The sequence below is a fragment of the Symphalangus syndactylus genome, chromosome 18, assembly GCF_028878055.3.
Source record: "Symphalangus syndactylus isolate Jambi chromosome 18, NHGRI_mSymSyn1-v2.1_pri, whole genome shotgun sequence".
Lineage (NCBI taxonomy): Eukaryota > Metazoa > Chordata > Mammalia > Primates > Hylobatidae > Symphalangus > Symphalangus syndactylus.
Window position 1 is genome coordinate 86,465,990 of NC_072440.2, and position 14,929 is coordinate 86,480,918.

A 14,929-nucleotide genomic window follows, 5' to 3' on the forward strand; every position below is an offset into this window, starting at 1 on the left:
CATATAAGAAGGAAATAAATGACCGACTTTCAAGATGGTCTAATCTAATAAATGTTTGGAAACCTGTAATCAGCAACCTTAAAATCTGATGTTTCCAAGAGGCTCAAACTAAACTCTTAGCCAGTTTTCTGTAAAAATAACAGGTTTTCCTAAGAATACATAAAACCTTTGAGTTTCTTTTGGACATGTCTGTAGGGCCTTTGAATCTTTTGTTGTGGTTGCTTGTTTGTTTCTACTCTAAACTTTCTAGACACAGACTCTGTATTATATTACATAATTCAGTTTGATACCATAAGCTGATTCTATGGGCCTGCCAGACTCAATCTGAATCTTACAGAACTGCATTTTTATGAGAAAGGAAATTTACCACTAGAAGCAAATAGTATGCTGGGAGGAAAAACAGGGTTTTATTTTACTCTTTGATTTTAATTTTCAAACTCAAAACACATTAGGGAGGGTCACATTGCCTCATACATAACTTCATTTAGTGAATGTTGAATGATTGATTAATTGATTCTGTCTATAATCTCAGTGCTACCAGTCTTTACGTATTTTTTTCTCCTAGCAACATGGGAAGGAAAGCAATCTGATGGACAGACAAGCAGCCCTCAAAACTCAAACTCCAGCTTTTCTTCCTCAGTTAAAGTGGAAAATACTTTACTAGGCTTGGGGAAGAAGTCATTCCAGAGATCTGAGAGACTCCATACCAGTAAGTTTGCTTACAAAGACTTCAGTATTTATTGCCATGATTTATCAGCTACATGTTTGAAATTCATCAGCTACTGGCTTAGGTACTTATAACTTAGATTTGAGTTACATAGCAAAGATTGGACATAAGTTTTGTTGTTGCTAACATAATTACTGTTAAGAAATGAAAAGTAACAGGAACTGAATTGATTTAGTATGTCTTTCTTCTGCTATCCCCTGTTTACCTTTGAGCTCTTGACTATTCACGTTCTTCCTGTCTTCCTCTTAACAAATTTTATTTCAGAGAAAGATCTATTATCAGTCATTTTGTGGTTTATTTCCCTTTCTGCCAACAGGTTGCTTTGTCCAGCATTATTCATGTTTTATTTCTGTGTAAAGAAAGATAGAAGGGCTTATAATTAAATATATATGACAGACTGAAATTTCTTCTCTCTGTTCCTTTTGAAATCCCACTGAAATGATAATATGGAAATACAAAAGATCAAATCCATACAGGCGAAGAAAACAAGGAGACCACAGCTGGGCAAGAGGTGTCAGCAAATTTTGAGAGTTGAAAACTGGATAGAATTTTTCGCTGAGCTGAAGAGCAGTTGCCAGGGATAAACCAGCCACATAAGGCTGCAGAACACCAGGAAGGCTGAAGAATTGAAGATGTGATGTATTACAGAAGAGAAGGGGGGAATTTTGTTTGAAAGTTAGTAAGAAGCAGTTTGATGCCTTACCCCAGCAGGAGACAGGTGGTTTATTTTGAGGTGAAATTTGAACCAGAGAAACTCCAAATTCAGGGATATCAAACATAGCTGGGGTCAGATGAGGAGGCACTGTACTGAAATCTGGAAAATCAAGTAAAATGTAAATACTGAATAGGGGTTCTCCTCCTTGGTTTTCAAAATGCTACTAACAAGGCATATTTCTAACACCATTACTTCCTTCTTCCTCCCATCATGTTGCAGCTTGAGATTGGTGGATTGGTACCTAAAGACATTGAATAGTCTTAGAAAAAAGTCTGCAGGCAAATGTATAGGTTCCCAGCTAAGCAGAGATCAACTTGATAACGTTTCAGTAAAGTTGAAGAAATTTCTTAGAAAAATCTGTCAAAGTGAAAAAGAGGTTCAGTAGGAGAGAAAAAGTAAGAAACTTGGAGCACCAATCTAGGTTGTACAATGTCTCACATAGTAGGACTATCAGAAAGGAAGAACAGAGTGTGATAAAAAACAATATAAGAACATTATTTAGAATAAAAAGCCACAGAATTCCAGATTAAAAGTGTGTAACAGGCATTAAGAAATATGAGTGAAAAGAAACCTATGCCAAGGCATGTTTTTTTTTAAAGATCTCAAAACATATAGGGTCATGACAAGGTAACAAAAAGCCTCCTGAAAGAAGAAAAATACTTCACATAGAAAGATTCAAGAATTGGGAGTACAGACATCCTTAGCAGCAACATGGAAACTAAAAGTGCAGCAGTGCTGACACATTCTGAGGGAAATTTATTCTTTATTCATTTACATATTCCAGACTGATCTAAACTATTACGTGTGAGAAAAGAATTAACAATAATTTAATTTAAACAATGCTTTGTAAAAAGAAAATCAAAAAACCTTAGTTTGATTCTAGAGGGGATTGTACATTTTTCTTAATGTAGTATATCACATATTTAAACCGAATGTGCCCTTTGATCATTAGTTTCACTGCTAAGAATAAAAATATTTATTAAATATCTATAGAAGAAATGCTAATAAGCCAAACACAGATTTAGAGTCCTAGGGCTATGATGATGAACAGAGCAATATTTCTTCCTCATGGAGCCCATATTCTACTTAAAATCAGTTAAAATTGAAAATTTTAGTAAATTGTAAAAGAAATGTAGAGGTACAAAATTGACAAATTATGGACCAGGAATTTTTAACTTTCATGGAAAACTAAGAAAAATTAACCATAAAAAAAGAAAGCACCATTTCTGTTTATTTAAGTTTGACCTAATGGCCGAGAAATAAGCAAAAGTCCATCTTCTTTCAAGCAAATGAGCATTAAGGGAAATAGTGTGGAAATTTTTGTAACATAGCCACAATGACTATTTTCTTTTCTTTTTTTTTTTTTTTTGAGATGGAGTCGCACTCTGTTGCCCAGGGAGTGCAGTGGCGTGATCTCGGCTCACTGCAAGCTCTGCCTCCCAGGTTCACGCCATTCTCCTGCCTCAGCCTCCCGAGTAGCTGGGACTACAGGCGCCCGCCACCACGCCTGACTAATTTTTGTGTATTTTCAGTAGAGACGGGGTTTCACTGCGTTAGCCAGGATGGTCTTGATCTCCTGACCTCGTGATCTGCCCGCCTCGGCCTCCCAAAGCGCTGGGATTACAGGCAGGAGCCACCGTGCCCAGCCACACAATGACTATTTTCAAAACACATGGAAGAAGTTGTGTAAAACATGAATGATAAAACTAAATTAGCTAATTTATATAAAATACTTTCTAGCTGACATTGGTATCATTTTTATTAACTTCAGTAAAATTGATAATAAATATTTTTACATCCCAGATTCAGTCAGAAGAATAAACATACCTCAGATTTCAAGTATAATATAATAGATTAAGGCAACCTAAATTGAAAAAACTTGGGTAAGTCATCTTTACTAAAATTAGAGGACTTAAACTGACCACTTTGAGGCACAAAAGTATCTTCAAGGTACACAGTTCAATCAGTAGTAGAAAATAATTCACAACTACTTCCCAGTCTTTTAAGAAGTGAACATTTTAACTGAAGTTTGACTGCAATGTGCAGGTACAATGAATGCATAAATAGTAAAAATTTTTCAAGGAAGGCTGACAGTCCAATTCCATTAATTATATGGGAAAAGCAAACAAAGCTGTTGCTTCTCAAAAGTTTATAGAGGCATTGCAACATTGTTTATATTAATACAAACATTGTTTATATTAAAAAACTGGTAGCCACCTACCTTTATCATCAGTGGTATTCCATTTAAATTAATCATGGTATATAGCAAGTTTGCCCAACCCACCACAGGCTGCATGTGGCCCAGGATGGCTTTGAATGCTGCTCAACACAAATTTATAAACTTTCTTAAAACATTATGAGATTTTTTTTTTGGTGATTTTTATTTATTTACCTTTTTGTAATGAGCTATAGCTCATTAGTTAGTGTTAGTGTATTTTATGTGTGGCCCACGACAGTTCTTCTTCCAGTGTGGCCCATGGAAGCCAGAAAATTGGACACCCCTGGTGTATACATTGGAATGTTATGCAGCTTTTTTTAAAAGAAAGAAGATGAATTTGTAGGTGATAATTTGAAAAATGTTCAAGATATTTAGTGAAATTAAAAACCAAGTATGATTAACATGTACATTGTGATTTCATGTTATCCAATTTAAAATGTCATTTCTGGCAGGAAGGTTGGGTTTGAATGTAGAAACCTTTGTTTTTACTTTGTATCTTTAGGTACTATTTGAATTTATAGATAACATTTACCTCTTAGACACTGTTTTTATTATTCACTTTGAAAAGATGTAAAATTTTATTGTAGTTTATTCTTTGTCCCAGGAGTTATTTTGAAGTTTTTTTGGTTTGTTGTTTTAATTTCCAAATATGTAGGGATTTTTGTTTATCTTTTTGTTATGAAGCCTCTGGTCAGGTATCATGGACTGTGTGATGCTTATGCCTATGTGGCATATTAATGAACAACAGACTTTAAAATAAAATCGCCTGGGTTTAAATTCCTACACTAACTTAACAATGTGATTTGGGCAAGTTATATCTGGGCCTCACTTTCTTCATCTGTGAAATGGGGTGGTAATAGTTAACCTACTTCATAGGGTTGTGTGAAAAATAAATGAGTGAATATATGTAAATGCTTAGAACAGTGTCTGGCACTTAGGAAGCCCTATATAAGTTGCTGCTGCTGTTGTTGCTCTTACTGCACAACTATTACTCAAAATTTACTGAGACCTCCTTTTTTTGACCTAATGATACTGAATTTTATAAATATACTCTAGTTGTTCAACACAGAGTTCTGGGCTTGTTAGATCAAACTTGTTAATCTGAAATCAGCTTTTTTTTTTTTTTTTTTTTTTTTTTTACATGGAGTCTTGCTCTTTCACCCAGGCTGGAGTGCAGTGGTATGATCTTGGCTCACTGCAACCTCCGCCTCCCAGGTTCAAGCGATTCTCCTGCCTTAGCCTCCTGAGTAGCTGGGATTACAGGCACACGTCAAGACTCCTGGCTAATTTTTGTATTTTTAGTAGAGACAGCGTTTCACCATGTTGGTTAGGCTGGTCTCCAACTCCTGACCTCGTGATACTGCCCGCCTCAGCCTCCCAAAGTGCTGAGCTGGGATTACAGGCCTGAGCCACTGCGCCCAGCCTGAAATCAGCTTTTTTAGTGAGTGATAGCTGCTTCTGGTTTGCTTGATTTATTAATAATTGAGAGAGATGTGTTGAAATCTCCTATCCAAATGGGGGGTTTGTCCAGTTCTCCCTGTTCTTTCAGTTTTTATTTCACATGTTTTGAAGTTATTTTATATTAGATGTTTTCATGTTTAAAATCTTTCTGATGGATTGAATATTTATTTACCTTATCGATCATCAAGTCTTTTTACTAAAAGTATCTCATTCGATGTTAATAAATGTATACCAGCTCCCCTATGGTTATTTTTTGCCTGGTGTATAACTTCATTTCTGTGTCCTTGTGCTTTACATAATCTCTCTCTAAATAGCATATAACTAGCTGAAATTTCTTTGTTTTAGTTTCAACCCAATGACAAGCTCTCATTTGATGAGTTTTATTTATTTACATTTACTGTGTTTGTTAATATTTGGACTTGTTTCTCAGTCATAGTTTTTTATCCTATTGCTATGTTTCTTGTTTCCTTTCTTATTCTTTTTTTTTTTCGAGAAAGAGTCTCGCTCTGTCACCCAGGCTGGAGTGCAGTGGCACGATCTCGGGTCACTGCAACCTCTGCCTCCCAGGTTCAAGTGATTCTTCTGCCTCAGCCTCCTGAGTAGCTGGGATTACAAGGACCTGCCACCATGCCCGGCTAATTTTTTACTTTTAGTAGAAATGGGGTTTCACCATGTTGGCCAGGCTGGTCTTGAGCTCCTGCCCTCAAGTTGTTCGCCTTTCCTTGGCCTCCCAAAGTGCTGGGATTACAGGCATGGGCCACCACTCCCAGCCTCTTTCTCACTCTTCTTTTAAACTTCTGAAAAGGTTTTTTGGCTTTACTGATTTTTTTTTTTTTTTTTTTTGGTATGTTCATATTAATTCTCTTGTAGCCTTTTTTTCTCTCTACTGAGTTTGGTATGCACTTAATTTCTCTTTTAGTGGTTAGGGATTCCTTAAATGGTACCACACTTTTAAAAAATTGATATATCATAGTTCTATATATTTTTTAGTTACATGTGATATGTCTTTAATTCTTAAAAGTAACCATCTTGATTTTCCTCCAGAACAGTGGAAATACAACAATTCAGTGCTAATCTTTTCTATCTGGACTTAAATAAATATTATTGTCTTTTTTTTTGTATTTTGTTTTTAACCTCACAAATCAGACACTAGAATATTATTATTTTATATAAACAATGTGGACATATATTTATCTACATGTTTACCTTTCTGTATTGTATTTCAACCCATTCTGCAATGATTTTCTTTCCTGAAGTACAATAAGAACTGTATTTATATCAGGTTTCTGAGTAGTGAACGCCTTCGGTTTTTGTTTATAAATGTCCTTTCATGTTCATTTTTGAAGGATAGTTTGGTGGACATGCCTTTATAGATTAGTGATTATTTTCTCTCAGCATTTTACAGATATTATCTACCTTATTCCAAATTCCATTTTGTTAAGAAGTTTACTGCTGTTCGTTCATTCCTTTTTTTTTTTTTTTGAGATGGAGTCTGGCTCTGTCGCCCAGGCTGGAGTGCAATGGTGCGATCTCAGCTCACTGCAAGCTCTGCCTCCCAGGTTCATGCCATTCTCCTGCCTCCGCCTCCCGAGTAGCTGGGATTACAGGCGTGCACCACCATGCCCAGCTGATTTTTCTATTTTTAGTAGAGACGGTGTTTCACCATGTTAGCCAGGATGGTCTCGATCTCCTGACCTTGTGATCTGCCCGCCTCGGCCTCCCAGAGTGCTGGTATTACAGGCATGAGCCACCGTGCCCAGCCTCTTACATTCCTTTTTGTGATCGTTCCCTTCCTCATGGATGCTTTCAAGCTATTCTCTTTGTCTTTGATAAACACTTTTACTAGGCTGGGTCTATGCGTGAATTTCTTTCTGTCCTCTTTGGAATATGTTCCACTTCTAGAGCTTTAGGTTTGTAGTTTTCATCAGTTGCTGTAAATATACAACTGTCAGTTCTTTGAATATTGCCTTTTTTCCATTCTCTTCATTTTCTCATTCTTGATCTTCAGTCGGGTATTTGTTAGACCCTCTCATTCTGTCATTTATGTTTTTGCTAAACCTCTAAAAATATTTTATCTTCTCTCTCATATTCTGAGAGTATAAATTGGGTAAATTGAGGGTAAATTGTTTGGCTATATAGTGTAGACCCTCTATAATATTGTGAAACTACTGTTTAATCAATTTCATCAATTTTTATTCTACATTTCTAGATGTCACATTTTCTTAAGTCTATTCCTAATTATTTTGTCCTTATTTGTGTAATTACATTCTTTATTTCCTTAAACATTTTGTACATAGCAATTCTGTATTCTGTATATCTGATAGCTTCAGTACTTCTAGGTCTCCATCTGTTATTTCTAGTTTCTAATGATTCTGTCTTGTAGTGGCATAACTTCTCATTGGTTAGGTAATCTTTCTGAAGTAGTAATGCCAGATTTTAATTTGTAGGAATCCAGTGGGATTAATTTGAGGGAAATCCTTTGTTTTTGTTTGTGCTTCTGCCAGGAGGCAGAGGGTGTACCCACATCAAAGGTTGTATAGCTTTGTGAAAGTAATTCAAAATGTAGAATTTCTGGGTCCTGTAGTTTTATGTATATTAACATTTTGCTAGATATTGTCAGATTTTCTTTTGTAAGATTATGGTGATTCAGCCCCATCAGCAGTATTTGAAAGTGCTTTTTGCTTTTTCTCCCTGCATATTCCCATTACCATATTACAATATTTTGCCGTTTTCATAGACAAATATGTTCATTGGTTTAATTTGCATTTTAAAAAATATTAATATCTTAGCATCTACTTAAGGTTAGTGAACTGAATTACCTTTTAATTTCCTTTGCTTATTTTTCTCTTGGTGGTATTTGTCTTTTTCTTACTGATTTGTAATTGCAGTTTTCATATGAAGAATAGCAACCTTTTGTCATGGCTTCCAAATATTTTTTCCAGGTTGGTCTTTCATATATATATATATAAATTTTTATTTACATTTTAATCTTTGGGTACTCAGTTTTTTGAAAGATTGTAACCTTCTGGTTGTGGACAGATTTCCTGAAACTGCTAGGCTATTAAATCATAACATTTTTAGCCAATGCAAATTAAAATCAGTGAAAAAAAATGTCATGAGAAGAGGCAAAGGATGTCAGTGTGATTTGTAGATTTGGGTTTTCTTTCTTAGACATTCTTTGTATCATTTATCATAAACTTTCTCAGTTTTTAGGGGGAAATAATCTAGTCTCAAACATAAAATGCAGTTTTAATATGGTAGAAGACCCATTTTTACAGACTTTGTTCTATTTATGCAGAGAAGATACATTGTATTATTCTCTATAAATGAACAAAACTTGTTTTGTTAGTCTTAGAAGAAAATCCTAAGATCTTAAGTGTTACCTTCTTCATAGTGTGACATTTAAATGCTTACAATTGTGGATTTTTTATACTGCACAGAAAGCTACAGTTTATATAGAAACAGGACTTGTGAGGGAGGCCCAAACGATTCTTTTCCGTTTTTGTAGGACAGATGAAAAGAACTAAATGTGCCGACATTGACGTTGAGACACCGGACTCCATTCTGGTTAATACAAATCTGCGAGCACTGATCAACAAGCACACATTTTCAGTCCTTCCTGGAGATTGCCAGCAACGACTGCTTTTACTACTCCCAGAGGTAGATCGACAGGTGTGTCACTGAACTCCTTAAGATTTTAAAAATAGCTGTTTATGTATACTTGTAAAGTGGTATTAATGGTACTAAGTGAGAAGAATATTTTTACATAAGTTTCTTAATAGGCGGGCTTTTTAAGGCTTAGAAAAAAAATTCTCCTACCAGAATTTCAAGATTACACAATTATTTTGACTGTATTAGGATGTAGGCATCCATAGAATGAAGTTGAGGAGGAGGCCAGGCATGGTGGCTCACACCTGTAATCCCAGCACTTTGGGCGGCCAAGGAGGGCGAATCACCTGAGGTCAGGAGTTCAAGACCAGCCTGGCCAACATGGCAAAACCCCATCTCTACTAAAAATACAAAAATTAGCCACGCGTGGTGGCGGGCGCCTGTAATCCCAGCTACTCGGGAGGCTGAGCCAGGAGAATCACTTGAACCTGGGAGGCGGAGATTGCAGTGAGCCAAGATGGTGCCACTGGACACCAGCCTGAGTGACAGAGTGAAACTCCATCTCAAAAAAAAAAAAAAAAAAAAAATACATAAACTTCAGGAGGAAGAGTTGTCTTGGTCCAGTATCAACAGGATGTGGGCCAGTGCCTCAGTGGAGTGGGAAATGTCAGGAGTAAGCCAAAAACATGGGTCTAGATAAATACATCTGGAAAGACAATACAACATGATATGAACAGTGGTGGACTTGAGAATGTTTGCAGTTTGCATTCTTTTGTTACATTTTTCTAAGAGAAACATTTATTACTTTCATAATAAAGAACTTAAAACCCAATGTAAGTTATACTTAAAAAATAAAAGTAGCAAAAAGAAATGCCAAAGGTTTGGCAAGCATCAAGGCAGGGACCAGAGAGCTTTAGTGATTTACCTTGGTCGGGAATAAAGTAAAGGTCTGAGACTTTGGCTTCCATCAAGGAAAACAGTGTACCAAGTCACTCCCCCTGTGATCTTCTGTTTCCTCCCTCTGTAAAGGGAAGATAGAACAATTACAATTTTTTAAGCTTTCTTCACTTCTGAGATTTTTAAAAATCTCAACTGTGTTCTAAGTAATGCGATAGGTTTCCCCAACCCCCAACCTTTAAGAATGTTTATTAAAATGATGAGAGGGAGATGTTTTCCTTAGTTTACACAGTAAAAGAACTAGTTATACTCTCTTGTTCGTAGTAAGAGGATAACAGAATGAGTAAGCTACAGAATTCATTATTAGCTAATTGACTTATTGAAATAAAACTAAATCTTTCTAATTCTGAAAATATCTTTCTACTAGACTGCATTGATACCAATTTCATAGTGTTATGAATCAGAACATGTCAAAGTAGTTCAGAGTCCATTGTCCAGAGAGCCCAAATAAATGAGGTATTCTTACAGCAGTGGGGACAAAGAAGTAAAACCGGTCCTTCTTGGTGACTGCTCTCCCTACATAACTCTTGGAGAAATTATAGCTTTGAGGATGCCAGTTCTTGGTTAGAACAAGTTAGGAGACTGAAGTTTCAGCAGTTTTAAGAGAACCTCTTGGAGATTGCTCTCATCTTTTTTTTTTTTTTTTTTTTTTAAAAAGACTCAGGGTTGTTAGGCTGGGAATACTAGTACAGGACGTAACTGAGGGCCTGTTTATGGAATTCTAATGCTGGTTCCTCAGAACTATCTTTTGACTGATGTCCTTTGTCAAGTTCTAAATCTGGAGGATTGCCACATACAATTTTAGAATTAAAAAGGATCTTAGAGGTTATCTAGTCCATTTTCCCATAGAGTGCAATCCTGGGGGGCATTCTTTTTTTTTTTTTTTTTTTTGAGATGGAGTCTTGCTCTGTCACCCAAGCTGGAGTGCATTGGCTTGATCTCGGCTCACTGCAACCTCCGCCTCCTGGGTTCAAGCAATTCTCCTGCCTCAGCCTCCTGAGTGGCTGGGATTACAGGAGTGTGCCACCACGCCCAGCTAGTTTTTGTATGTGTGTGTGTTTTTTGTTTTTTGTTTTTTTTGTATTTTTAGTAGAGACGGGGTTTCACCATGTTAGCCAGGGTGCTTTCGATCTGCTGACCTCGTGATCCACCTGCCTCGGCCTCCCGAAGTGCTGGGATTACAGATGTGAGCCACCGCGCCCAGCCGGGGTATTCTTAATAGGAGGTTACTTGGCTAGTCTTTTTCAGTTGTTAACATGGTTGGAGCCCACAGTAATCTGAATAACATTGTCCTTATGTGTAGAGAATATAGAATTTCGATTAAGTGAAATACAGACTACTGTCAGATGAAATTTAGAGTGTTTAAAGAATGAAAAGTTGGAAGCCGTACTTGACTGTGTGGAGTATCCAGTCAATGAGTAGAAAAATATTTAGACCAGAGAAAAACATAGGTTTGGATCAAAACACCTCTCCTTCAATATATTTGAAAGCCCATGATATGGAAGAGGTACACTTTGTTATACAGAAAGCAGATTTGGGGTTAAAAAAACTTTTTCACAGTTGGAGGATTAAATGCAGAGTAGATTGGCTTCTGGTGGAGTAACTTGCTTATCACTGTTAATACTCAAGTAGAGACTGGATAAACTGCTCTTATAGGAACACCATTACCCTTGTACCAGTTCTCTAGAGTACGAATCAGCAGTCAGCAAACTACAGCCCACTAGGCAATTTCCAGCTGACTGCCTAATTAATAAAGTTTTATTGGCTTAAAGCCACTCCTGTTAGTTTTCGTATTGTCCGTAACTACTTTTGTGCTACAGTGGCGGAGTTAAGTAGCTGAAATCAAGCCATATGGCCTGCAAAGTTAAAGTATTTGTGGTCTAGCCCTTTACAGAAAGTTTACCAATTTCTGCTGTAGAGCCAGGGGGAAATGATGTCGACCCACATAGATGTGGAAAGTAAAGTGGGTTAAGAAGAGTTCCTCAATCTCAAGGATGTCCAAATCATTTTCTTAATTTTCTTCAAAAAACTGTTTTTGACTTAAAATTTACATTTAGATTTTTAGTCCATCCTTTTTTTTTTTTGTCATTATCTGAATCTGGGATTCAGCTTTATTTTCTACTGGGTGGATAGCAAGTTGTTCCAGCACTATATGTGTGGTTCTGTGAGTAGATTTTTAATTATTAGGGAATGGATGTGAATGGAGAACAAGGAGTGAGGAGAGGTAAATAGGAAAGCAATATTTTAGAACAAAGTGATACTACATTAAATAACAGAGTTGGATAAGCACATAGTATGAGATAGTTATATTTCTATTAAAATAAATATATATACATTCTTTTATAAAATGAAAGGAAAGTCAAATACCACATGATACCTTTCACTTTCTTTGTAAGCTTTCCTTGGCTTATTCTTTGACCCAGGTTGGTCCAGATGGTTTAATGAAGTTAAATGGCTCAGCCCTTAACAATGAATTCTTCACTTCAGCAGCCCAAGGCTGGAAGGAAAGACTCTCAGAAGGTAAGTGCTCTACTTAATGTGTCTCCCAGGTGATGTGTGCACTCGGAGCACCTCTCTTCCTCATCAGGTAATTAAGCAGTTTTGGAAGGTAAAGGACAGGATGTTTCCATAGGATAGAATTAACTATCATGTGTGGAACATGTTGTTAGACTTTTATCTAGAGCCTATGTTACCAGGTTAACACCAGATGGAGTCCAGCAATATGTTTCTTTAGTGATATAAAGCTTCCAAGAAATTAAAAAATACAGATTTTTGGGCTCTGCTCCTAAAGATTCTGATTCAGCAATTCTACATTAATGCCTAGGAATTGAAATTGTATTAGGCTCCCTAATAAAAGTATAGAATTAGTCACTTTATGGTGCTCTGCATCCCAGTTTGGTAAGCAGTGAGATAATCTGTTTATTACTGCCTAGCTTCAATAAAACTAACAGTAAAAGCAATCAGTGAGAGCTTTTTAAAAGATCACTTCATTAAGGTATACTTCATATAATATAAAATTCAGCCATTTGAAATGGACAGTTAATTGGCAGTCAGAACATTGTAGTAAGTATGGATCATGACCGAGAATTACTGACTATGATCACTGGTCTGCCATGTGTGCCATGCTTCTAATGACTGGTTGTGTGTGGGCACTGCATATAGTATCTGTCAGTACTAGCAGTTCTTCACCTCTACAGCTGAAAAACACCTGTGGTGTTTTTAAAAATACTGATGTGCAGACACCAGTGTCAATGATTTTGTTTTTATTGCTCTGGGTTAGTGTCAGAGCTTTGTTAGTTTTGTTTGTTTGTTTGTTTCAAAGTTTTCCCAAATGATTCTAATATGCAGACATAAGTAAAACCACTGGCTGAATTATTTTTATTACATCTGTTTTTCAGTATACGTGGAACAAAAAATAGCACTTGAAAAGTCGTATACCAAAGAATAGCCTAAAACAACTGTGAGACACTTTAAAATATATACTTTTGTAAGGAACACATTAGGAATGCTATTCATTGTTTATTTTCTGTCAGATCCCTACCAGTTAGAGTTAAGTGAACAGCTAATATATAATCTAGATTGTTTCTTGAAATTGTTGGCTTTTCCCATCCTCTTCTTTTAGAAGAAATTCTATGTAGAAGGGATCTCTTGCTCTGATTACTTTGGTCCTTTCTCTTTCCTTTTTTTTTTTCCCAGAAAGATTAAAACATACCAGTTCTACCGGTACTTTCTTTAAGAATAAATTGGTAAAGGATTTACTTCCTCAGCCCCCACTTTTTTGTAACTAGGTACTGTCAGCAATGATAACTGCGATTATTATTATAAGTGTTACTTTTTTTTTTTTTAACATGCAAGTAAGTGACTGCTGTACCTATAGTCATGTGATCATATTTTATGAACAACAACTTGGAACACTGTATATATGTGAACAGAGTTCAGTACATTTTATTCCTCATTTTCAGATACACAGTAGACTCAACAGCAGGAGTTCTGGGTTGGATTCTGACAGCCAAATCCCTCTTTTCCCAATCCTTTGCCCACGACTGTGATGTCCACGGTCCTCTAACACTTTTCCTCTCCTTCTTCTCACTCCCAGGAGGTCTTAAACTTCAAATTCTGCCATTTCTACCTCTTATTCCTTGATGTCCTGGGTATTAGAGTATAAAAGGGAGCAGCCTATCTGAGCCACAAGTTTGAAGATGGCCTACCAAGCACATTCACTGTTCTCTGCTGATGGAGTGGGAAGGATTGAGGTGGTTGGTAGTATATGCAAATAAATGGCATATTCAGAGCAGCTGGGTCTTTGGCATGTTGAGTATCTTCTTGCTAGAGCATTAGCCTGGTACAATTTGTGGAACAATTAGAAAACTGACAACTCCAGAATAACTCCCTACCTTTCTACTGGAATCTCGAATGCTAGGGCCATAGCTTTTATTTATGCAGTTAGAGGTAAAAAGCCTAAAATTAAGTTGCCTTGGAGAAACTGATCTTTAAAATAGTAAAAATGCCCAGTGGCACAGTTTATTGAAAGCACATCACTTTTTCTTTTAGTGGAAAATAAATTGGAAGTTCTAGGTAAGAGAAAAAATAAATCTGTATGGAATGTGATGCTTGGAGCGTGAGGAAGGTACCACAGGGAAGCCCAGAGAAAAGGCTCTGTCAGCCTCAGCTGAATACTGAAAGCTACCTGGAGTGGTGTGCAAACATATTTTTATTTCACCTAGTGGCATTTAGGTCCTCCTTTACAGTGAAGAGGTTCGGGGAGTTTCTGTTACTTTCACATGATAGTATTCTGATTCCTGCATGAGTCTTTCATGATTTATAAATAGTTACGTGTTGCAAATAGCATTTTTCTATTGAATATCCTTTTTTGGGTACATTGCAGGTGAGTTTACACCTGAGATGCAGGTGAGAATTCGACAAGAGATTGAGAAGGAGAAAAAAGTGGAGCCATGGAAAGAACAATTCTTTGAAAGCTACTATGGGCAGAGGTAATATTAGGACAGGTTCTATAAACCAAATATTAATTCCTACATATATGTCATGTAGTGCTTTATCTCATTACCCTCACAGAAAATCTAGGCCCCAGTTTCCTTCTGTTTTGTTTTGCTTTTTTTTGTCTCACTGATTCTTAAGAAGTTTTTTTCTTATTATGAATCACGGGTTCACAGAATAAGATTACTCATCATACTTTACCCTTAAAACTGTCATTGTAGGTGAAATGGCTTCTTTAAAAATAAAT

The 14,929-nt window shown here is 36.4% G+C and overlaps 1 protein-coding gene across 4 annotated transcripts in view; it reads left to right on the forward strand.

The window, feature by feature from the left end:
* ASXL2 (ASXL transcriptional regulator 2) overlaps positions 1-14,929 on the forward strand; it is a 555,729-nt gene that overhangs the window by 520,935 nt on the left and 19,865 nt on the right. For all 4 annotated transcript variants that reach the window (XM_063623896.1, XM_055252963.2, XM_055252962.2 and 1 more), the window contains 4 exons: positions 566-709; positions 8,630-8,793; positions 12,111-12,207; positions 14,573-14,678. In XM_063623896.1, coding sequence (XP_063479966.1) covers positions 566-709; positions 8,630-8,793; positions 12,111-12,207; positions 14,573-14,678 — 511 coding nt within the window. The remainder of the gene's footprint in view (positions 1-565; positions 710-8,629; positions 8,794-12,110; positions 12,208-14,572; positions 14,679-14,929) is intronic.